The sequence below is a fragment of the Dendrobates tinctorius genome, unplaced genomic scaffold (genome assembly GCF_039654945.1).
Source record: "Dendrobates tinctorius isolate UK_male_01 unplaced genomic scaffold, ASM3965494v1 ptg000016l, whole genome shotgun sequence".
NCBI lineage: Eukaryota > Metazoa > Chordata > Amphibia > Anura > Dendrobatidae > Dendrobates > Dendrobates tinctorius.
Genome location: NW_027361684.1, coordinates 19,252,846 through 19,278,868, shown reverse-complemented (window position 1 = coordinate 19,278,868; position 26,023 = coordinate 19,252,846). Strand labels below are relative to the sequence as shown.

The window sequence follows — 26,023 nt, the reverse complement described above, 5'->3', positions numbered from 1 at the left end:
TGGCCCTTCTTCATTGGCAGCCCCTCCTGTCCGGCAAGCCGGTCCGTATTCAGTCGGACAACGCCACGGCCGTGGCGTACATAAACCATCAGGGGGGCACGCGCAGCAAGCAAGTAATGTCAGAAGTGGCCAAGATATTCCGCTGGGCAGAACGTTATGTTCCGACAATCTCCGCCGTCCATATTCCAGGGGTGGAAAATTGGGCAGCCGACTTTCTGAGTCGCCAGAGCCTAGCGTCCGGCGAATGGTCCCTGCACCCCGCAGTCTTCTCTCAGATATGCGACCGTTGGGGCACCCCGGATGTCGATCTCATGGCATCTCGGATGAACCACAAGGTGCCGCAGTTCGTAGCCAGGTCCAGGGACCCTCTAGCCGTCGCATGCGACGCACTGGTGACTCCGTGGTCCCAATTTCAACTTCCTTATCTGTTCCCGCCTCTGGCCTTGATCCCTCGAGTGGTCAAAAAGATAAAATCGGAAGGCGTACCAGTGATTCTAGTCGCTCCAGATTGGCCAAGACGGCCTTGGTACGCGGAACTGGTCAACATGCTCGCGGACGTCCCCTGGAGGCTTCCAGACCGTCCAGACCTTCTCTCGCAAGGCCCCCTTTACCACGAGAATTCTCAGTCTCTGACTGGCCGTTGAGACCGCAATTCTGAAGGAATCAGGTCTGTCCAGTAAGGTTATTCAAACTATGATCAGAGCCAGGAAACCAGGCTCTTCCCGCATTTACTATAGGTACTGGAAGGCTTTTTTCCGTTGGTGCGATGATAAAAGAGTCTTCCCAATGTCCTTTTCTATCCCATCTATCCTTGGGTTTCTTCAGTCTGGGTTAGACGCGGGTCTGTCCCTCAGTACGCTCAAGGGCCAGGTTTCTGCTCTCTCTATCCTCTTCCAAAGAGAGCTAGCTTCTCTTCCACAGGTCAAAACCTTTCTGCAAGGGGTTTCCCACGTGGCTCCTCCTCATCATTCGCCAATAGACCCGTGGGATCTCAACCTCGTTCTTGGCGCTCTCCAGAAGGCGCCGTTCGAGCCTCTCCAGGACATTCCTTTGTCCCTTCTCTCTTGGAAGGTCACCTTTTTGATCGCCATTTCATCCATCAGAAGAGTTTCTGAATTGGCGGCCTTGTCTTGTCGTTCCCCTTACCTGATTCTCCATCAGGACAAAGCCGTTCTCAGGCCCGTTCCTTCTTTTCTTCCCAAGGTGGTTTCCGCTTTCCATATCAATGAGGATATCGTCCTTCCTTCTTTTTGTCCGGCTCCATCTCATCCTCTTGAGAAGTCTCTCCACAAACTGGACGTAGTTAGAGCCCTGCGTGTCTATCTCGCCAGGACTTCTTCCTTTCGTCGGTCCGATTCCTTGCTGATCATCTCTGAAGGTCGCCAGAAGGGCCTTCCGGCTTCCAAATCCACGATCGCTCGCTGGATTCGTTCTACCATTCTGGAGGCGTATCGTCTTCAGGAAAAGCGACCCCCTCCGGGAGTAAGAGCTCATTCCACCCGGGCTGTGGCGGCTTTGTGGGCTGCTCGTCACCAGGCCTCGGCCATGCAAATTTGCAAGGCCGCAACCTGGTCATCTTTGCACACTTTCACGAGGTTCTACAGGGTTCATACCCAGGCCTCGTCTGATGCTGTTGTTGGTAGGAAGGTTCTGCAGGCGGCGGTGGCTCACCGGCCGACCTAAGCCTTTCCGTTACTTTCGTTCCTTATTGCTGTTCCCACCCTTGGGGACTGCTTTGGAACGTCCCATGGTAATCTGTGTCCCCCAATAAGGCGATAAAGAAAGATGGATTTTTGGTTCTTACTGTAAAATCTCTTTCTTGGAGCCTTCATTGGGGGACACAGCACCCTCCCTATTTAAGTTGTACCGTGTTGGGTCTTAGAATCCCTTGTTGGGTTGGTACATATGTTTAGAGTTTTCTCGTTGCTTCTCCTACTGCTTTTTCACCAACTGAGGTGCTTGGTGCCTGTCGGTGGGTGTATACTGCCGGGGAGGAGCTAATTTTCTTGTTTTGCATAGTGTCAGCCTCCTAGCAGCAGCAGCATACACCCATGGTAATCTGTGTCCCCCAATGAAGGCTCCAAGAAAGAGATTTTACGGTAAGAACCAAAAATCCATCTTTTCGACCTCTGAGACCTGCACCGATCCACAGCTCAGGCAACTTTTATACCCGTTAGGATGGGCAGACCGTCACTACATTCATTGCCTATGGGGTTGCTGAGTGCTAGTGCTGCATTTTCCACCAGCCCCATTGAGAGTTAATGGCACGGTTGTCGGACATCCGACTTGTTGAGCAATTTTGTAACAGAGGTAAAAGTTCCCCATGAGGTATAAAATCTCTTAGATCTGCCCATCGGTGTGGGTCCCAGCAGTGGGACACACTCCAGTCAGCAAGTTATCCTATGGATAAGTGCTAACTTATTTTCACTGGATCACCATTTTAATAATCATGTGCCGAAATCCATAGGTGCTCAAATAGCTGTGGATGGGAAAAGGGGGCTATGCACCATGCGGCCCTCCCACAATGCTCTGAGCACCTCATTTCTATAGAAACATTAAAAATCTGCAAGTTTTAGAGAAGACAGTTTTTCTCTGTAGTGTAATGTGACCAAATAGGACCTGTGCCATTCCTGATACAGACTTCAGCGCCGACATGACTCTTTTAAAACCCCTTAGTGACAGCCAATATGTATATTTACTGACCTGAGATATAAAGGAATATCATCCCCATACAGGTGACAATTCAGCAGCTGTCGGCTGTCTACTATAGCTGACAACTTGCTGTATCACAAATGATCGGTGTTGGCACCATCCATATCTGTTTAACCCCTTAGTTGCTGCTGTCAAAAGTGACTACATCAAATAAATGCTTAATAGATTGTGGGGGCTTGCACTTTAATCTAATTGACACACCGAGATCATGATTGTGTGGTCCTGATGTTTGCCATAGAAGTTCATGGCCAAATAGCAGCCGAGACTCCCGGCTATAGCGGACGGTTCAGAAGTTAATGACATTTAGGTAGTAAACAAACACTTTTTCATTCCGGCTATACCACTTTGCATTAATTCCTGAAAATCACCTGAATGGTTAATAAACTACCTGACAGCAGTTTTCAATATGTCAGGGGGCTGCAGTTTTTAAAATGGTAAAATGTTTGGGGTTTTCCAATATATAGCACCCCTAAAGTCACTTCAAACCTGGATAGGTCCCTCAAAAATTTTCTAAAAATTTCCTTGAAAAAATGAAAAATTATTGCTACATTTATAAACCTCCTAAAAGGCTAACAAAATAAATTAGCGTTTTAAAAATGATGCTGATGTAAAGCGGGCATGTGGGAAATGTTATTTAATGATGTTTTGCTATTGTATGACTATCTGGATTAAAGGGATAATCATTCAAAGTTTGAAAATTGCAATTTTTTTTTACATTTTTGTCAAGTTTCTGATATATTTTATAAATAAACACAAAATATATCAATGTAAATTTACCACTATCATAAATTAGAATGTGCCACGAAAAAACACTGGGACTTGTTGAAGTGTTCCAGAGTTATCACCACATAAAGTGACACTGGTCAGAATTTAAAAAATTGGCCCGGTCACGAAGGGGTTATTAAAATGTTTGTCTTTTTGCGTTGAAACTTTCCTAAAGGGGTCCTGATCAATGGGGGGGATTTTACAAGGCATCCATTACAGACAAACAGACAAGGTTACCCGATTCCGAAAAAGGAGAGAAAACAACAGCAAATCCTCTGAAAATCCATAATGTTAAACTGAGAAGCGGTATCAGGTAGGTAATGCAAAGTATTGCCCCAGCTACTGAGGTTGTCATATGTGTGTAGGATTCAGAAAAATCGGGCATGGACAAAAAGTTATAATTTTAATTTAAAATATGACCAATGTTAGATTTTTGGAGAAATGTGTGGAGTACATCAGATGAATCGCGTCATTTACTCACTGTCAGACGTCCTCGTCTGGGCTCCTTGCATGATCACATCACTTATTCTGTGAGCACACTGGACCAGGTTTGGCAGCAGGGTATTTACACCTATGAAATTAATAGAAGAAGGAGACAGATTTATAACACATTGGGGATAAATGATAAGAACACCAGTGATCAAAACAAGCAAAATCCCCAAATGTTCATTCCAAATAGGAGTATCTGAGAAAGGATGAACTTGTTAGAAGATGTTCTATACAGGACCATGATATAGTACGTTAACCTCTTAATGACCCCCAATATGTCTTTTTACTCACCTGAGATATAAGAGACTACCATCCCCATATAGGTGACAATCCAGCAGCTGTCGGCTGTACACTATAGCTGACAACTTGCTGTATCACAAACGATCAGTTTTGGCACCGTCCATATCTGTTTAACCCCTTAGATGCTGCTGTCAATAGTGGCCACATCAAATAAATGATTAACAGAGTGTGGGGGCTTCCTATTTAACCCCATTGGCACCTAGAGATCATGATTGTGTGGTCCTGATGTTTGCCATGGCAATTCACGGCCAAATAGCGGCCTTAGAGTCTCCCGGCTATAGCGGCCAGTTCAGAAGTTAGTGACATTTAGGTGGTAAACAAACACTTTTTCATTCCCGTCATGCCACTCTACATTAATTCCTGAAAATCACCTGAAGGGTTAATAAACTACCTGACAGCAGTTTTCAACAATATGTCAGGGGGGTGCTGTTTAAAATGGTATCACATTTGTGGATTTTACAATATATAGGACCCCTAAAGTCACTTCAAACCTGAATAGGTCCCTATAAAAATAAATATTGTAAATTTCCTTGAAAAAAAATGAAAAATTACTGCTACATTTTTAAACCTCCTAAAAGACTAACAAAATAAAAGAACATTTTACAAATGGTGCTGATGTAAAGCAGACATGTGGGAAATGTTATTTATTAATGTTTTGCTATGGTATGACTATCTGGATTAAAGGGATGATCATTCAAAGTTTGAAAATTGCACTTTTTTTTTTTTTACTTTTTTGTCAAATTTTTTTATATTTTTTTTTAAAAACAAACACAAAACATACAGACAATTATCATAAATTATAATGTGCCACTGATAACAATCTCAAAGTCACTGGGATTTGTTGAAGCGTTCCAGATTTATCACCACATAAAGGGACACTGGTAATATTTCAAAAATTTGGTCCGGTCATTAAGGGGATTTATATTATACAGAACAGACATGATTGCTAAGTTGTCAACTGCTAGATGTAAACAAAAAGAAAAAAAGTATATACCCTTAGGTTGTGTGCACACGTTGCGGATTCTGCTGCGGATCCGCAGCGGATTTGGCCCTGCAGATCCACAGCAGTTTCTGCTGCATTGTACAGTACCCTTCTAGTAAATCGAAAAACGCAGTGCCCACGGTGCGGAATTTTCCGCAGCATGTCAATTCTTTGTACGGATTCCGCTGCGCTTTGGCACCTGCTCCATGACATTGCAAATCTGCAATAAATCCACAGATAAACCGCAGGTCTTTTGACCTGCGGATTTACCTGCAGATTTTGTCAAATCCGCAGCAGAATCCGCAACGTGTGCACACACCCTTATAGCAAGCAGAGCTACTGAAAACTGTGAAGGAGTTAAAAAACATCACAAACATGCATAACTATCTGCTATACAATCACTAAGCTTTAATAATACAAAACTGGAAAGTCAATACTGATTGTGCACAGAGCAAGCAAGTATGAGAAGAAGAACCAAAACTGGAGACGCTATATATTTAGTGCAATCAATTACTTGTAAATTCTCCCAATGTAATAAATCCCTGGTACTAACTGGTTAATAATCTTCATAGCTACACAAGCCTTGTAGTAGTCATTAGTGTATCTGTATAAGGACAATACTACCACCTTGTGGCTGAAATCCAATTAGTGAGTATTTACATAGAATACATTTTAAGGCCCAATCTATGATTTGTGATTTATTTAAGTCACTTTCCTTTTTTTTTTTTCTTGTAATATTTGCTGACATTTTTTGCATGAAATTCTTTATAAAATGTTGCGGTCCGACTCAAATGTCATCCGAGTGCAGTCCGATGATTTCTGCGCACCCGTAGACTAGAATGGGCGAGTCTGGTCCGATTCATGAGACAAATCGCAACATGCCGAATTGGTATAAGAAACAAACACAGATCTGCACTGCACATAGCTCTTGTCCGATTAAACAGGTGGTGTGAGCAAGTCCTAATCAAAACTGTCAGAGGAGGAGGCAGACGCTGACCCTTTCACTGCCATCATCTGTACTCCACATGTGTAGGGAAATAAACAGGGGTAAAGAAGCCTCTTACATGCAATTGTTTTAGAAGAATACAGTAAAATCCCCTAATAAAGTGTTCCATCACTGTGAAGGTATAACATGGCTACATAGAGTCAACTCTGATCACTTATCATTAGTGATCAGCGAACGTGCTCGGATAAGGTGTTATCTGAGCATGCTCAGGTCCTCGACGCGCTCCAAAAATATGTTCGAGTCTCTGCAGGTGCATATCTCATGGCTGTACAACAGACACAACACATGCACGGATTGTCTAACAAACAGGAAATCTCTGCATGTGTTGTGTCTGTCTAACAGCCGCCCGTGAGATACGCAGGAACAGGGCTCAAACATTATTAGAGGATGCTGAAGTCACTCGTTAGCACATGAGCATCCTCAGATAACACCTTATCCCAACACGTTCGCTCATCACTACTTATCATGCTTAGTGTGCAAATCCTTCCAGTTCCTGCATTTTACAACAGTGCGTCTTCCCTTGTTCTCCTTTGCCACCTGTCCAGTCTGACTGCCGTGCATTTCCTCCACTTGCCTGCTACACTCTTTACAGCTTTTGGTCCTCTCCCATCTTTTCTTCTCACCTGAAGTGTCCGACATGTGTCTCTTCCAAGCCTCATCTAATTTCTCAGTGCTGTCTACTGCTGCAACCGTTTTGGAGATTAAAAAGTCTGAAAAATAATCCAGGATTAGTGGATTAAGAAGTCAGCTCCTCACACGGTAATATGATGTTCTTGGGAGCGTGCCCTCACCTGTAGAGACGCTGCCGCTGGTGTACAGAGGTTCATCTAGCTGCTGCAGCGCTTCTTGGATGATTCCTTCCACCTCCTGCATCAGGCGCTGTAGAAAACCCGCCTCAAGATCTTTAAGTTGTGAGAGACAATCCTGAAAAGACATAAAAGAGTGCGATCAGCTCTGTAATAATGCATAGTTATATATAGAGAAGATAAAAATGGAGACGTCCGATCCACTGGTCAGGACTACAGTCTGACACACTGAATAATGTTTCTCAGTCAATCGTTATTGATGCTCCTACAGGGAAAATACAAGAACAATATTTCTCACTGTTGCCAAATAAGTCACCATCTTGTTTTTTTTGCAAGTCGCTTGTAACCTTAAGGCTGTGTGCAGACGCTGCGGATTCATCCGCGCGAATGTTGCAAAAACTGCAGATAAAACCGCAGGTCAAAAGATCTGCGGTTTATCTACGGTTTAGTCTGCGGATTCACCATCTCCACAATGGTGGAGATAGGAAACCACTGCGGATTCTGCAGAAAGAATTGACATGTCACTTCTTTCTGCGGTTTCAAAACCGCAGCTAAACCGCGCGGAAAAATCCGCACCGTCTACACAGCGTTTTTTGCTTCCCATTCAATTGAATGGTACTGTACACCGCAGCTAAAACTGCTGCGGGTCCGCAGCGGCCAAAACCGCTGTGGAACCGCAGCAGAAACCGCAGCGTGTGCACACACCCTAAGGGCTCATACTCACTTGCGAGAGACTCGCACGATTCTCATGCAAGTCTCACGCATGAAAACCTGGCACTGCCGCCGGCACTCGGACCAGAGCATGCGCTGCCTGTATGTCTATGTAGCCGCACGCTCCGGTCCAAGTGCCAGTGCCGGGGGTTCATGCGAGAGACTCGCACGAGAATCTTGCGAGTCTCTCGCAAGTATGAGCCCTTATGTTGGAAAACTCTGAAGTTCAACTTTGATTTGTTCATAAATCAGCTTAGAATATGATTCAGGATAGTGGTTGCATGTCCTGCTGTCAGACAAGCTCACTCATGGATCTCTGTTGACTCATTCTGCTATGTACAATGATACAAAAAGGCTGTCAAAGCCAAACAGTCAAAAAATGTTCATGAGACTGTAATACAAAAGTGATTTGGAGCCAAAAATACACACATTTAAGTAAGAAATGATCCCCAAATCCTGTAAAAGTAACAAAAAAGTAAATCTATAAGTCTGTACTGAAAAAAAAACTGTATAAGGTGAAACTACATGCTGTTAGAGAACAGGTAATGATACAGGAGGTTACTGTTCTGCTCTCACCTGTTTAGAGGTTTCTATGCTGCTCTGAAGAAGCTGAACTTCCTGTTTGCTGCTCTCTAGCGCCTCCTGTAGTTCATCCATCTGATGCATCTGTTCCTGTGCCTAAAAATAGAGAGAAAAAAAAGGTTAAAATGACTTTTCCATATTTAATGGATATCCCATTCTCAAAACTGATAACTGGGTGCAATAAAATGTGTATACTGAAATGTGCTAATCTGGAGCATTAAATATGTTTACACTGGCGTTACAAATGAGGATTCCCTTTCAGGGGGTTCTCCGATGTCACTCACATTAGGAGGTGAGCGGGGCTGAGAGTCAGATGCTAGCCGGGATACGATCACCTGTCTAAGGCTGGGGTCACATATGCGAGAAACTCGCATGAGTCTCGCATCTCAATACCCAGCACTGCCGCTGGCACTTGGGACCGGAGTGTGCAGCTGCATGTATTTCTATGCAGCTGAGCGCTCTGGTACAAGTGCCGGCGGCAGTGCTGGGTATTGAGACGCGAGACTTGTGAGTTTCTCGCAAGTGTGACCCCGGCCTAATTGACACACTAGGACCCATGCAAGATACCTGCCGATCATACGCGTGTCCTGGCGATCATCTGGCACGGTAAGGTCGTCAGTGCCGCTCACCTCCCTGCGGAACTGGACAATCATTTTAAGCCTCTCTTTAGACTGGTATTCTAGAAATGTTAATTCATTATCTTGCCCCTAACTCCAACTTGCTTATTTTCCAACTTGTTTCTACCACCTACAGTGGGAAATGAGTTCAATTTCCTTCAACATGGTATTTAATGTTGCATGTCCTATTATACTATAGCACAAAGAGCGTACATTACAGTGACAGGTGTCATCCAGCGCCTGGAAGCGTCATTGTTAGGCCTGGTGCACACTTGCTTTTTTTTGCAGCGCGTTTTTCCCGCAAAAAAACGCATTGAAAAACGCATACAAAAGCATACAACTGCTGCGTTTTTTTCAAGCATTTTTATGAGCATGCATGAAAAAAACGCAGCGTTTTTATGCGTTTGTATGCGTTTTTAGCGCGTTTTTACCGCGTTTGCGTTTTTTTCCAACATTTTTAGGTGGCCCCTCACACTACCCAAACCATGACTTTACTAACCCTAACCCTGACCCTAACCCTAACCCTGACCCTAACCCTAACCCTGACCCTAACCCTTAACCAAACCATACTTAACCTTAACCCTGACCCTAACCCTAACACTGACCCTAACCCTTAACCAAACCATACTTAACCCTAACCCTGACCCTAACCCTGACCCTAACCCTGACCCTAAGCCTTAACCAAACCATACTTAACCTTAACCCTAACCCTAACCCTGACCCTAACCCTTAACCAAACCATACTTAACCCTAACCCTGACCCTAACCCTGACCCTAACCCTGACCCTAACCCTTAACCAAACCATACTTAACCTTAACCCTGACCCTAACCCTGACCCTAACCCTTAACCAAACCATACTTAACCCTAACCCTGACCCTAACCCTAACCCTAACCCTGACCCTAACCCTTAACCAAACCATACTTAACCCTAACCCTGACCCTAACCCTGACCCTAACCCTAACCCCCCTTAACTAACCCTAACTTTACCCAAACCCCTAAATTCCATTGTCTAAACTAATGGTAAAAAAAAAAAACGCATGTGCAAAAAAACGCATACATAAGCATGCCAATGCGCACATATGCTCACCATAGACTTATAATGGGTGTCTTGCTGTAAAAAAACGCATTGCGCGTGCATGCGTTTTTTTGAGGCAAATCGGACGCACAAAAAATGCAACAAGTTGCATTTTGTGCGCCCGAGCGCATACTGCAAAAAAAACGCATGCGCGGTAAAACGCGTACAAACGCATGTGTATGCGCACATAAGCGCATCCCATGCAAAGTATAGGGAAAAAAAACGCATGCGCTATTTAGCGCTAAATTACCGTGAAAAAAAACGCAAATGTGAAACCAGCCTTACCTGTCTTCCTGACAAATGCACTTTGTGAGGGAACTCATTAAGGGACTACTGCAAACATCTGCGGGGAACCTCCAATGTGAACGGTTTCTTATCAAACTTAACAATCTCTGTATGAAGATCTCTAGGCTGAGATGATCTTGCAGTGAACACAAATTAGGCTACATTCACACTATCGGAATTGGCACTGGACTTGCGGGGCAGATTCTGCGCTACAAAGCCACATCAATTTACAGTATAATGCAGGAAAATAGAGTTTTGAAAATCCCATTTGAACGTTGCAGCAAAAAATCCAAAAACAAAGCATTTTTAGGATTTCAAATGTGCAGCATGCTGATTCTTGTGTGGATTTGAGTTGTGTATTTCACCCTATTCAATTGAGCAGGGTGAAATCCATAAGTATCATGTGAACATGGCCTTAAGATTCCCTCTGTAATTACAGAGCATATTCACTACTTTAATTCTACAGCAACACAGTTGTTATAACACTAGTGGTCAATCATAAAGGAACTATGTCATCACAGACAGCTTCCTTTACAATGCATCTGTTGGGGCAAACATCTGATCAGTAGATCATTCAGGGAAATCAGCAGCCATGGCAAGTAAGTTCTTAGTATATACTAGTGATGGCCTAGGTTGATGGCAACATGTCATAATTCTGCCAGATTGGAGGTACATATACATACAGGACTCTTCTTTATGATGCACAAATGCCGATAGCACACAATAACCAAAAATGTGATTATAAATAGGGCTGTGGAGTTGGAGTCAAGGAGTCGGAGTCCATTTTGGTGGAATCGGTGTCATGGAAATTGAGGATTCGGCATTGGAGTCGGAGGTTTGGCTTACTGACTCCACAGCCCTGGCAGGGCTGTGGAGTTGGAGTCATGGAGTCGGAGCCATTTTGGTGGAGTCAGTGTCATGTTTATTGAGGAGTCGAGAGTCAGAGGTTTGGCTTATCGACTCCACAGCCCTGATTATAAAATAACTCCTTTAAGAGACGTTCACAGAGAACATACTTTTCTCTGTGTATGCTCGTTCACACGTTGGTATGAATCTTCAAGCTCTTTTTTGGATCGTTCCACGTCCCCTAGAGCTTCCCGGGACACGGTCATCTGCTTTGTGACTTCAGCATTCTAACAAATAAAAATAGCAATAACTTAGGTTTCTATAGGAATTTCATGACAAAAGGAAAACATTCACGAGGGGTTCCAGAGTATGAGACCAAAGTAATTTTCACTGATTCTCCTTATATCACATATAGAGGTCTTATCTATCCTCTCACAGATTTCAATTCTTGTGGTATCACCTAAAGTTTGACCATAATATTACTCGCATCTAATCATATACTTGTGTTCCATTATTATATTCCACAGCTCTTTACAGACATCATCATCTCTGTACCCACTGAGGCTCACAATCTAGATTCCTTATCAGTATGTTTGCAGCATGGGAGAAAGCCAGAGTACCCGGAGGAAACCCATGCAAACACAGGGAGAACATATAAACTCCTTGCAGATGTCATCTTAGGTCAGATTTATACCCAGGACCCCAGCCCTGCAAGGCTACAGTGCTAACCACTGAGCCACTGTGCTGCAATCAAGTACATATGTCTGGTCAAATTATCCAGATCGGCATTGGTGCAGAATGGAAAATATTAGTGAAAAAAAAGACTTAAAGTGGAGGTGCCAACCTTACTAATGTTGTGGATGTTGAGACTATAAAGCCTGATAAAGGATTTTGGGCAAAATGTTTGATTTCAAGAAAATGAAATCTACTTTCGGGGGTTAAGTGACATAAAAAGGAAGGAAAGGGGGAGGATGGAAAGGAGAGAGGAAACCTCTTGGTGTAAGTGTGTCACATATCCCTAGTAGAGGCCTTAATAGTGTGCGCTGGGGGGCATGAATAGTTTGAGCAAGTGAGTTGGGTTGGGCTGGGGCCATCAACTTGATAAATGCTAGCAGGAACTCTGTGTTAGGCCGAGGTCAAACTTGCAAGAAACTCGCCAGAGTCTCGCGGCTCAATAGCCAATACTGTCGCCGGCACTCTGACTGGAGCGCTCAGCTGCATAGAAATACATGCAGCCGCACACTCCAGTCCCGAGTGCGGGCGGCAGTGCAGGGTATTGAGACGCAAGACTCGTGCGAGTTTCTCGCAAGTGTGACCCCAGCCTTAATGTGTATTCTAATATACAAAGTTTGGGACAGACATATGTTCCCCTTGCCTCTTGGCCAACTTAGCTGGTTTAGCTATTGTTTGATGCATATTATCATATGGGAAATAACTCCTTGAACTGCTTTGAAATATTTTCAGGAGATTGGAATCAGTAATGTCCCAGAAAGATAAAGCAATTTAGGGAGAATGGTCATTTTCACTGCCAAGATGCAGACCAGGAGATACAGTAGACAACCCACCTAACCTAGACAGCCCCTTTTATATGGAACCTATCAACGTTATCCATGCTGCCTGAGCCATAGATAGCATGAATTAAAGACCGACCTCCTCATTACAAACATGAACGTACTGCATATTTAACTCTGAAACATGGGGAAGTTTAGAAAAATATATGGTAGTTGAAAACTGGCTGGGAGTCAGGTGATAGGTTACTGAGACCTCTCCCCACCTGCTCAGCTAGGTTGACAGGCCTCTCCTTATACACATACATAGGGAGATCTGTCAGTCTAGATAAGCAACCATGAAAAATTGCTGCAGAACTGCTTTTATTTTTCTTTTTTACTCCACCCCATTTGGAATTTTTCCCATTTTTCAGTGTATTATATATTAAAATTAATGGTATCATTCAAAACTACAACTCATCCTGAAAAAAACGGTGACAGGACAATTGTGTACAAGATAATTGTGTACGGACTATTGTGTACAGACAATTGTGTACAGGCCAATTGTGTACAATGACAATTGTGTACAAGGCAATTGTGTACAAGGCGATTGCCCTGTACACAATTGTCCTTGTACACAATTGTCCTTGGACACAATTGGCCTGTACACAATTTTCTGTACACAATTGTCCGTACACAATTATCTTGTACACAATTGTCATGGAACCGAAAAAAACAACTTTCATAAGTCTATTGCAACAAAGGAATTAAAAAGTTATGACTCATGGAAGACAATGAGAGAAAAAAGCAAAAAAAAAAAGAAAAATGGCAGTCTTCCAGGAGTATTTATATCAAAATGTTGAATGTACTTATCCTTTAAAAGCAAAATTCAGGATTGTACATTGACGTTAGGGGAGTTTCCAGGTTTAAGGCTAGTTTCACACTAAGGACGCAGGCCGTGCGCAGTATGCGTTTGGCGGCGCATGCGTCCTTTTGACGGTGCGCCGACCTGCGCCAAACGCAACCTGCTGCAGTTTGGTTGCGCCGGCGCACCGTCAAAAAGGCGCATGCGCCGCCAAACGCATACTGCGCACGGCCTGCGTCCTTAGTGATAAAGATAGGGGACGCAGGGCGCATGCAGCGCCTTGCGCCAGTAGGCGGAGCTACCGGCGGTGGTGCGGCAGGTGGCGGGGCTTAGCGGCGGCCGTGCGCAGGCCGTCGCTGCGCTCAAAAACGCTAGTGTGAAACTAGCCTTACATATTGATGGCTCATCCTGGGTCATAACTATCATTTAAAATCTGATCACTGGCGGTCAAATGTCCTGCACCTCCCATTTATTTTTATTATTATGATTGATTATTTATATAGCACCATTGATTCCAAGGTGCTGCACATGAGTTCAAAGGGCCATGGCACTCAACGATCATTGCAGTCTCTTCTGCAATTTTTACCCGCAAGCTGTACACTTACAGAAGAGTCACACGGCCTAGACGAGGAGCGCAACGCAATGCTTGGACTGGCCATTGGTTCTTTGAACTGAGCGTGACAGCATGTAATTCAACGCAGCTGTCACGTTCAGGTTGGGAGAGCTGACGGCTAGTCCGAACATTGGGTTGCAATTCTCGTCCAAGTTATACGGCCGTGTGACTCTTCCCTTAGTAGGTGACTATGATGGATACTGGAGTGATGTCCTATTCATGTCAATGGAACAACGTAAATATAGGTTACGTTCACACAGAGCAGATCATTTGAAGAAATGACTCCAACTGAAAAATCCAAACCATATATCTGAATGGGGATGTCTCTCCAGCAGGAGAAACTGGGACTTGACCTGTCCTTCCTTTCTCCAGGAGATAACCGAAACAAGAGATGACCAGTAGGCATTTATTACTCTTTCCTTCTTTAAAAAAGTAAGAATTACCGTAAGTACCTTTCTCAAAAGATCTGCATGGCTCTGAACCAGCTCAGCGTATTTCTCCTTCAGCTTGGTATATCGCTGCTCATTTGCTATAGATTTTCCTGAAAAAGAAAAGGAAGAGGTTAATCATTAATTTATATGGTCTTCACATTAGCAGCCCACAGAATATTAGCTCATTAAAGACAGGTAGTGCTGGCACGACTGATAACTGCTGCCTACACATTTTACAACTAAGTGAACGATATACAAAAAAAACCTAAAACACAAGAGAGTTCTTTTATTTTTTAAGTACAATTACATGGTAAATTAAATGGTGTCAATCAAAACTACAACTTATTATGCAAAAAAACAAGCCCTCATACGACTAGGTCAACAAAAAAAAAGTAATGGCTCTTGAAAGGCAAAAGTGAAAAAAAACAAATAATAATACGGTGTCACCAAGAATTTAATACATGGGTTGGGAGCTTCTACCTACATATACGTTAAATGAGAACAGGGCCTTAGGAACATTTCCTTTCCCTAGGAAAGCTAGGCGATAAACTTTGTAGACATCAAAGCAGGCGGTCATGTGACCGCAAGTGTGCTATTTGCATATTTCTGGACACATTCCCACTAGATGTGTCCAGCCTCGCTCATTACAAGTGTATTGAGCAAGGCTGCGCATGTCTAGTAGGGATGTGACCACATGTATGCAAATTACATGCTTGCAGTCATGAGCCTGCCGAATGTCATACAGTTGTGCTCAAAAGTTTACATACCCCGGCAGAATTTTTTATTTCTTGGCCTTGTTTCAGATAATATGAATGATAACACCAAAACTTTTTCTCCACTCATGGTTAGTGGTTGGGTGAAGCCATTTATTGTCAAACTACTGTGTTTTCTCTTTTGAAATCATGTCAACCCAAACATCAAAATGACCCTGATCAAAAGTTCACAAACCCTGGTGATTTTGGCCTGATAACATGAACAGAAGTTGATACAAATGGGTTTGAATGGCTGCTAAAGGTCACATTCTCACCTGTGACCTGTTTGCTTGTAATCAGTGTGTGTGCATAAAAGCTGAGTGAGTTTCTGGGATCCAGACAGACTCTGGCATCTTTCATCCAACCACTGATGTTTCTGGATTGTGATTCATGGGGAAAGCAAAAGAATTGTCAACGGATCTACGGGAAAAGGTAGTTGAACTGTATAAAACAGGAAAGGGATACAAAAAGATATCCAAGGAATTGACAATGCCAGTCAGCAGTGTTCAAACTGTGATTAACAAATGGAAAATCAGGGGCTCTGTAAAAACAAAACCACGGTCAGGTAGACCAACAAAAATTTCATCCACAACTGCCAGGAAAATTGTTCGGGATGCAAAGAAAAACACACAAATAACATCAGCTGAAATACTGGACTCTCTGAAAACTAGTGGTGTAGCTGTTTCAAGATGCACAATAAGGAGGCACTTGAAGAAAAATGGGCTGCATGGTCGAGTCGCCAGACGAAAGCCGATACTGCGCAAAAGCCTCAAAGTATCTTGCCTACAATACGCAAAACAGCACAGAGACAAGCCTCAAAACTTCTGGAATAAGGTAATTTGGAGTGATGAGACCAAAACTGAACTTTTTGGCCATAACCATAAAGGTTACATTTGGTGGGAGGTCAACAAGGCCTATGATGAAAGGACACCATTCCTACTGTAAAGCACGGAGGTGGATTGCCGATGTATGAGCTACAAAGGCACATGAAACTTGGTCAAAGTTGAAGGAAAGATGAATGCCGCACGTTATCAGCAAATACTGGAGGAAAATTTGCAATCATCAGCCCGGAAGCTGCGCATGGAGCGTACTTGGATGTTCCAACATGACAACAATCCAAAACACAAGGCCAAGTCGACCTGTCATTGGCTACAGCAGAACAAAGTGAAGGTTCTGGAGTGGCCATCTCAGTCTCTTGACCTCAATATCATTGCGCCACTCTGGGGAGATCTCAAGCGCACAGTTCATGCTAGATATCCCAGGAATTTACAGGAACTGGAGGCTTTTACCATCTGAGAAAATAAAGAACCTCATCCACAACTACCACAAAAGACTTCAAGCTGTCATTGTTAGAGGGGGCAATACACGGTATTAGGAAATGGGGTATGTAAACTTTTGATCAAGGTCATTTGGATGTTTTGGGTTGTCATTAGGATTTAAAAAGAAAAAACACAGTAGTTTGGCAATAAATGGCTTCACCCAACCACTAACCATGAGTGGAGGAAGAGTTGTGGTGTTATTATTCATGTTCTCTGAAAAAAGGCCAAGAAAGCAAAAATTCTGCCGGGGTATATAAACTTTTGAGCACAGCTGTATAGAAAGACTGCAGACATGTACCATAAAGCCAGACAACACCTTTAATTTCCCAAGAGGATAAATTATCTAAACATTAGCTGCTTACTTTCTATTTCAGTTAGGCTCTTCTGGGCTTTCTCAGTATCCTCTCTCTTCCTATTTAATTCCTCCAACTCTGTGTGTAGGAACTCATTTTCATCCACTGCCTGCTCCCTCAGATGTTTCTGCTCTGCTAACTCGGCCTCAAGTTCTTGGATTCGACCCCTCAGATTGCTAACCAACCGATGACTCTGCAATGCAAAAATCTGATTATCATCATACTAAAAAATATATTCTGTGGAATTTAATATTATTCTGCATTCCATAACACTTATCTGGTGACCACAGAGAATGGGCGACTGCAGAGACAGCTAAAACAGCTCTGCAGTGTGAGGCCTGACATAGACAGCTTCCAATAACTCAGCTTTCATGACTCTTCTGAATATGGCAAAACGTTGTGGTCACCAATGAAAATGACGCACACCTTGTAAAATATATCCTCAAATAAAGCCCCTGATTCATTAAGACCTCCATTGTTTGGTCAGTCTGAACGAGGGGGCGTGCTAGAGTCAGAGACGCCTGACTCATTGGAAGGTACACACCTCTTATCAAATCAGGCATGTCTGAAAATTGGCATGTGTCTCCAAGCGCCTTACCACAAATCTTAAGCCCCCGTTACACACTGCGAAATCGGTAGCAATATCGCTGTAAAGTCACCGATTTTGTGACGTTACAGCGATATTACTAGCGATATCGCTGCATGTGATACTTACCTCCGACCGGCTCCCCCGCTGGTTATCGCTGATCGCGCGAGAAGCTGCTGGACCATTCCTCGTCGTCCACTTCCTGCGGCGCTTCCTGTGGCGCCGACGAGCGACGGGTGGAGCCGGGCGGGAGGACGCAGGATCGCCGCGTCTGACAGGTAAGTAGCGACCCCCGTCCCCAGCGATGTCGCTGGTGAGATCTGCCTGAGTGGCAGCTCACTAGCGACCACCTAGCGATTCACCAGCGATCCTGACCGCGTCATATCGCTGGTCGGGATCGCTGGTGAGTCGCTAGGTGTAACGGTACCCTAAGACTTATTGTGTAAAGCATGACGCAGCTCGGCATGAATTTGATGAGTGTGAATTGTCACACCCAGCAATGCCACCGTCTTGACCAAGGTCCTCCCAATTTGGAGAACATGGCAAACACCTGTGTGTAATGTCAAAAATCACATTTCAGCGCTGCACAAAATTTTTGTTACTTTTCAAAGCATTTAACGCCACAATTCTGACACCATCGCTTAGTTTGGATGCATATAGGCCCCGATTCATCAAGACTGGCGTTATTTATGTTGGATGTGATGAGGGGGCTGCTGGGGTCAGAGGTGCCTGATTAATTAAGAGGCGCATGCGGCAAAAACACTTTGATGAATCAGGGCCATAAAGTCATGTCTGATGTAGAAAAGCATGCGACACAAAAATAACCAAATAAAAACAGGAAAAAAAAATGCAAAATTAAAACAATGCCAGAGCAGATTTAATGGCACCTGCTATTAAGACTCAAGCTAAATAAAAAAATAGACTAGTTTATGATTAATTACCAATTATGACTAATTAAGAAATAAGAAGTGATTACGTGTTTCTATTATACTTTTCCTCTGATTGTTCCTCTCCTGGTTTTGGCTTACAAATACTGATGTAAAATACAGAACAAATATTGAACGTGTGACCCTTTTAGCGCATATCTATGCCTGCTCATACGGTAAGAGGTATAGATTTAATATCTGACTTTAGAACAGTCTAAAAAGGAAGAAAATTGTGAAAATGATGTATGAATTTTAATACATTTGCACAATTTACTCTAATTTTACTTAAATCTTCACAAAAGTCCCGATTCATCATTGCTTTTTCTCCAAATTTCTGAAGTACCGTAATTTGCTTTTAATTAGTCGTTCCTCCCAAAAAAATTACAGACATATGAGCAGCCCCATAGACCAATACAGGTACATGTTCTATCCGTGAAAAACACAGATAGAATTTCTATCTCAAAAAAATGAGGTCTGAATGAGGTCTTAGGCTGGGGTCAGACTTGCGAGAAACTCGGACGAGTCTCGCACGTCAATACCGGCACTCAGATTGGAGCGTTCAGCTGCATGTATTTCTATCCAGCTGAACGTTCTGATCCGAGTGCAGGCGGCAGTGCCGAGTATTGACGTGCGAGACTCGTCTGAGTTTCTCGCAACTCTGACCCCGGCCTTAAACAGGATTAGTCCATGTGCCCCAAAGTTCATTTGTTTGGCCAAGTGTTTCCAGTGAGGTCATTATGCCCAGTTAATCTGAATAATTAGAAATTGCGCTAAACACCTGTAGGATGTGGAACATCTGTTCTTCAATGACTTGTGTAATACTAGACGCAGACGACATAGGAACTAGAGCAGCACTTATTCACAGTGCGGAGGGCATTGTCATCATTTTGTCATGTTGAGTTCTCCATTCGGGCAGAAGACGCCGTGCAGCAGATGTCCGCATTTCTTCTAGGAGATACTGCTGTACGGCAATTGTTAATGTGTCATCAAAGTGTGCACTCAAGAAAGAGATTGCTCCTAGTTTAACCCTCGCTTTGGTACCCAGGGAAGTCTTACCTCTGCTTTGAAGTTTCCGAAATCATCCCTTAGAATGGCAATTTCTTTATACAGCTGTTCTATGAGCCGATCTCTGTGTAATGAAGGAAATAATGAGGATCTTATATAAATCACAGCAAGCAATACAAAGAGAAGTATGGAGAAAAAATGAAGAGTGCTCATTTGTGTTCACTTTAGTTGTATCACAGTTGTATCAGTGCCGCACTGCTTATTATCTATCTTTACAGCAGGTAGCGGGATACAATTAAAAACAACCAATACTCGTGTGTAATTCTGTGCTGCTCTGGGGCAAATTTCCCAGTGGTCCCTACTAGAATGCGCAGCATAGTAAACTGGTTGGAACCGTTGGATAGGTAGCGCCAATAGGGAGGAGAATTGCACAAGGCAACCATGCCCTACAGAAAATGTGACAGGGCTGGATAAAACCGCCAGGTACCTTTGAAAGTCAGTCTTGGATATAGTATTTTGCCTTTATGCATTTGAACGAAGAATTATTACTGAAGGAATGAAGCTAAACGTCATTGAAAAGTCCATGTCCACTAACAGCACTATGTGGTCCTCCCGCTTTGGTGTCTGTCAGCCGAGGTCTGAACAGAGAGAGATTTTCAGCAGTCGGCAATGGAGCGCCTTGTCTATGAGACTTATGGGCGTGAGGAAGATGAGTACATGGTGAAAGGGCCAAACAGGGGGTCTTGCTGTGTGAGGGGAGTCATGGAACCTGCTGTGCGAGGGGAGAAACTTGCAAAATGTAGCTTACTGTCCATGGGATAAATGAGAGTGAGGTAGATGAGTACATGGGAAAGGGGCTCAAGGGGGCATCCTGCTCGTGGCAGAGTCATGGTCTCTGCCTTGTGAGGGGGCATCTCGCTTTCTGCTGTATGAGGGAAGAATCTTGATGTGTCCTGTGTGAGGGGGCATTTCGCTCTCTGCTGTGCGAGGTGGCATTTCGCTCTCTGCTGTGCGAGGGGGCATCTCGCTCTCTGCTGTGCGAGGGGGCATCTCGCTCTCTGCTGTGTGAGGGGGCATTTCGCTCTCTGCTGTGTGAGGGGGCATTTCGCTCTCTGCTGTGTGAGGGGGCATTTCGCTCTCTGCTGTGTGAGGGGGCATTTCGCTCTCTGCTGTGTGAGGGGGCATTTCGCTCTCTGCTGTGTGAGGGGGCATCTCGCTCTCTGCTGTGTGAGGGGGCATCTCGCTCTCTGCTGTGTGAGGGGGCATCTCGCTCTCTGCTGTGTGAGGGGGCATTTCGCTCTCTGCTGTGTGAGGGGGCATCTCGCTCTCTGCTGTGTGAGGGGGCATCTCGCTCTCTGCTGTGTGAGGGGGCATTTCACTCTCTGCTGTGTGAGGGGGCATCTCGCTCTCTGCTGTGTGAGGGGGCATCTCGCTCTCTGCTGTGTGAGGGGCATCTCGCTCTCTGCTGTGTGAGGGGGCATCTCGCTCTCTGCTGTGTGAGGGGGCATCTCGCTCTCTGCTGTGTGAGGGGGCATTTCGCTCTCTGCTGTGTGAGGGGGCATTTCGCTCTCTGCTGTGTGAGGGGGCATCTCGCTCTCTCCTGTGTGAGGGAAGAATCTTGATATGTCCTGTGTGAGGTGGCATTTCGCTCTCTGCTGTGTGAGGGGGCATTTCGCTCTCTGCTGTGTGAGGGGGCATTTCGCTCTCTGCTGTGTGAGGGGGCATCTCGCTCTCTGCTGTGTGAGGGGGCATTTCGCTCTCTGCTGTGTGAGGGGGCATTTCGCTCTCTGCTGTGTGAGGGGGCATCTCGCTCTCTGCTGTGTGAGGGGGCATTTCACTCTCTGCTGTGTGAGGGGGCATTTCGCTCTCTGCTGTGTGAGGGGGCATCTCGCTCTCTGCTGTGTGAGGGGGCATTTCGCTCTCTGCTGTGTGAGGGGGCATCTTGCTCTCTGCTGTGTGAGGGGGCATTTTGCTCTCTGCTGTGTGAGGGGGCATTTTGCTCTCTGCTGTGTGAGGGGGCATTTCGCTCTCTGCTGTGTGAGGGGGCATCTCGCTCTCTGCTGTGTGAGGGGGCATTTCGCTCTCTGCTGTGTGAGGGGGCATTTCGCTCTCTGCTGTGTGAGGGGGTATTTCGCTCTCTGCTGTGTGAGGGGGCATCTCGCTCTCTGCTGTGTGAGGGGAGAATCTTGCCCTCTTCTTTGTGAAGGTTGTTGATCTAGGATGACACCTTGATATAACTAAAAGAATGTGAGATATGACAGGGAATCTGGTTAATGTTGGAGTGGGATCAGCTTATGGTGATTAATTGAAGGTTAGCCATTGTGGAAAATGGCAAATCTGCATGGAACTAGACTCAGCCCTGCAGTGTGTTATGGATCACTCATGACTTTTGAAGCTCGTTCACTCATGACTTAATTTTTTTTGTTTGTGAGTCCTGCTCTCTAAGGGTCTCAATAATAAAGAATAATAAAAAGTCTAGTAAAAAATGTAAAACAAAATGTAAATGTAAGATCCAAAGCTACCATAAATGGGATCTGTCCCCAGATTTCACAATACAAACTGCATACATTATTAAACAGATCTTTTAGACCTGTCAGTAAAGCTGGACAGACTATAGACCATGGATTTCATCAGAAATTCATATCGTAATGAATGTTTATGACTTCACTTATGGCTTCTAAATAGACAGATTTATATTGCATATCCTTTAGTCCTCCTCTCTAAAAATCATATATTCCAGTCTCAATGTTGGGGAGAGTGTCAATCTCACTCCAAAACTGAACATGTTATAATTCCCTCCATCCATTTCTTTGACAAGTGTTCATTTTGGTAAAATTTTATTTCTACAAAATCTCTGAATATGCAAAATGCCTGCTTGGGATTTATGTTGTGTTTTTCTTGTATAGTTAAGAGACTAGCTGCAGTCATATAACCCAATCTCAGATCTTACAATTCTTTACATCCCTAGGCACCAAAATTATTTAGCAGACTTTACAATAATTAGGCCTAAAGTATTTCATCCTTCTTTGATGCCATGGTGTCACTCATAGATGGTAGAGCAAAGGGACTCTACACAAAGCAATCATATCCCTGTCTATATCTTATTTTCAAGCGATGAATCCCTCTTGTCCTGATATCAGTCACTTACTTGTCATCCCTGGTCATTCCATTCTGGCTACTGAAATTGAAAGGGTCATGGCTGAAGGAGCTGCCGAATATGTCATCAAACTTATTTTCAGGTATACTCTAGAATACAAACAATATGCATGATGAGCCAGAAAACAGATACCTGAAATAGATCACTCTGTTTGTAATTACGGTCTCTACATAATATATGAGTTTCACTTTTTGTATTGAAGAACTGAAAATAAATTAACTTTTTAGTTTCAACAAGTTTATTGAGAAAAAAAAAACATAATTATCTTTTAACACGAAAGACATTGATATCAAAGCAATAAAATCCCCTCGCAGGGGGGTGCGTGTGAAAGCATAGATGGAAAAGTATACAATATCTTCCTTATCATATTCCAAGTTTTGCATAACTGTAAAACAACAGTCTCAACATTCCTAAATTAGGGTGGGAGGGAAGGGAAGGGAGTAAACAGTAAGTGCTGTTATTAAAAACCGAGGCAATGCGGAGTAATGTAAGTTTTGTTTCAGGCTTTATATTTATCAGCGACGGTATCTATTTTTATATACTACACCGACAAGGATATCACTCTAGGGAGATCATTGCCATTTTGTACTTGGATCCAAGGTTCCCAAATACCCCTAAAGGCTTCGAAAGAGTATGTTCTGATGGCCTCTATTTTTTCATATAGCATCATTAGATCAACCCGCTTCTTCACCTGTAATATTGACAGTGTGTTAGTTTTCCATTTGCTGGCTATGTGATTCCTAGCTGCCATGACGATAAAATCAATGAGACGGCACGTTTTGCTATCAGCATGACTTGGTCTGTCCCCTAGGAGTAACACTGTTGGTGTCAGTGTTAACTTCCTAATCAAGGTAGTATTGATAAGTTTTATGACGTCTTTCCAGAGGGATTTTTACTATGGGGCATGTCCACCATATGTGAAGTGTGTCCCCATTGTCAGCGCAACCCCTGAAACAGTTACCGTGAACCGTGTGGTAAACATTATGTAGGAAACTGGGGACATAATGTATTCTATGAAACACCTTAAGGGACGTCTCAGTGAGTGATACCTGGTTACCACCCTTTACTATGTTTTCATAGCATTTGTACCATCTTTGAGGTGTAAGGGAGATTTGTAAGTCTTCCTCCCATTGTTCTATAACATTCATTTTCATATATTCCCCAGGTTGTTGAAATACAGAGTAAAGATATGATATAAGACCATTTCCCAATGGATCGTATAAGCATTTTAAATCGTAGGATGTAGGTTTAGGGTCCGATAAGTTTACAGTTAATTTTTGTAGAAAATGAAAAATTTGTTCTAGTCTAAAAAATTCAGACCCTGGTATCTGGAACTTTGTAATGAAATCTTGTTTTGGCATTAGCTTAAAGTGGGTTGATAAGTTTTGTAGTTTAGTTAAATTGTTTTGTTTCCACCATGTGTGATTTTTTGACGCTACTCCTGGTGTAAACATGGGGTTGTTGAACAAATTCAAAAGGGGGGAAGGTTGGGACTGCAGTGAAAATTGGAATCTGTTAGTTCTCCATACCCGTAGTGAGTGGGAGGTGTATGGCGAGTGCATATCTATATCTTTTGGTAGAGGACCTGTAGCCCACATCAAGCTTTCTAAAGAGTAAGGAACTATGTGCGAGTTTTCTATTGATATCCAGATGGGTGCCTGTTGTTCAGCATTTACCGCTGCTAGTTGAGCGATTTGGGCCACTTTATAATAAAGAGCAAAGTTCGGCAATGAGAGTCCACCATGTCTTTTATGTTTAAACAAGGTATTCTGAGAAATTCGAGATTTTTTATTATTCCAAACAAAGCGTAGTATTTGTGAATGAATCATTTTCAATGTCATTTGAGGGATCGGGATAGGCAGGGATCGAAATAAATATAAAAATTGAGGTAGTATAACCATTTTCACTGAATGGATCCTTCCCAAAAAGGAAAGGGATGGGGTGGACCACTTTGTGAGAGTTTGCAGTAACTTATGGGGAAGAGGAGCGTAATTATATTTACATAGGGTGGATTTGGACGTTGTAAGTTTAATCCCTAAGTAGGTGATATGATGTTTTGCATGACGGAAGTGAAAATTATTTAATATAGATGATTGCTCCGTTGATGGGGTATTCATAAACATAATCTCTGATTTATCCATGTTAACCATTTTGAGGAGATTTCTGGACTCAAGGTTAAGTGTTTTTATAAGGTTGGGTAGTGATACATGAGGGTTTTTTAGGGTTAGGAGAAGGTCGTCAGCGAAGAGGCTAACCTTGAATTCTTGTTTGCCCATCTTTTGGCCCGCTATGTCGGGGTGCAAACGTATCTTTTGAGCCAATGGCTCCATCACCATAGCAAACAGGGCCAGGGACAACGGACACCCCTGTCTGGTGCCTCTGCCAATAATTACTGGTTCGGGGATAGTCGAGGGTAGTTTCAAATAAGCTATTGGGTTATTATAAAGGAGTTTAAGCGAGTTCAGTAATTGTTGTGAGAACCCCATTTTATACAATATGTGGAACATATAGGGCCAGATGACGGTATCAAAAGGCTTTTCTATATCTAAGGCTAACAAGATCAGGTGGGATTTTTGTTTATTAGCGCTATGAATAAGATTTAAATTTCTACGAATATTGTCCGGGGGCCTGTCTTGTTGGGATAAATCCGATTTGGTCTTTGTGAATAAGACTGGGTAAACATTTATTGATCCTATTTGCAATGATGGCCGAGAATATTTTAAGGTCTAGATTTAATAAAGAGATAGGCCTGTAGTTCATGGTAAGCAGAGGGTCTCTCTGCTGCTTTGGAATAACTGTAATATGTGCAGTATAGAATTCTGGTGGCATTGATTGTCCTGTTAATATGCTATTACAGTATGCTTGGATATGTTTAGACTGTACTGTAGAAAATTTTTTATAGTATAGTGCCGTTAACCCATCAGGGCCTGTTGAAGTTAAAGAAGGTAGGGGTATGTTGGAAAGAAAGCCATCCAGTTTGAGCAATGAGAAGTTACCATTGTCAGTGTACAACTTTTGATAATAATTTTGGAATGTCTTATAGATTCTGTTAGGGTTATACGTGGTATGGGACTGCTCGTCTTTTATAGAAAAGACTGAGTTTAACCTCTCTGTTTGCTTCAATTTTCTCGCAAGCATTCGATCCATTTTATTGGAGAACCTGTAAAATGTCGCTTGAGTCCACCGTATTGCCCTTTCAGTACGGGTGGTTAGTAGGGTGTTCAGTTGTAGTTTTACATCATAAATTAACTTTTTGATGATAATCTAATTTTTTGAGAAGCTCCTGTGTATCAGACAGAACAATACTAAACTACTGGCTGCATCTATCACAACATCACAGATGGAAGAAA

The 26,023-nt window shown here is 43.4% G+C and overlaps 1 protein-coding gene across 2 annotated transcripts in view; it reads right to left on the bottom strand.

Moving 5' to 3' along the window:
• Nucleotides 1–26,023, bottom strand: part of HIP1 (huntingtin interacting protein 1) — a 198,371-nt gene that overhangs the window by 43,982 nt on the left and 128,366 nt on the right. The window contains exons 12-20 of one of the 2 annotated variants that reach the window (XM_073565545.1): nucleotides 22,665–22,762; nucleotides 19,568–19,640; nucleotides 17,009–17,192; nucleotides 14,597–14,685; nucleotides 11,350–11,466; nucleotides 8,348–8,449; nucleotides 7,046–7,178; nucleotides 6,878–6,964; nucleotides 3,959–4,048 (exon numbers count right to left, since the gene is read on the bottom strand). In XM_073565545.1, the coding sequence (XP_073421646.1) occupies nucleotides 3,959–4,048; nucleotides 6,878–6,964; nucleotides 7,046–7,178; nucleotides 8,348–8,449; nucleotides 11,350–11,466; nucleotides 14,597–14,685; nucleotides 17,009–17,192; nucleotides 19,568–19,640; nucleotides 22,665–22,762 (973 nt within the window). The remainder of the gene's footprint in view (nucleotides 1–3,958; nucleotides 4,049–6,877; nucleotides 6,965–7,045; nucleotides 7,179–8,347; nucleotides 8,450–11,349; nucleotides 11,467–14,596; nucleotides 14,686–17,008; nucleotides 17,193–19,567; nucleotides 19,641–22,664; nucleotides 22,763–26,023) is intronic. The other variant, XM_073565546.1, reaches the window with a different exon arrangement.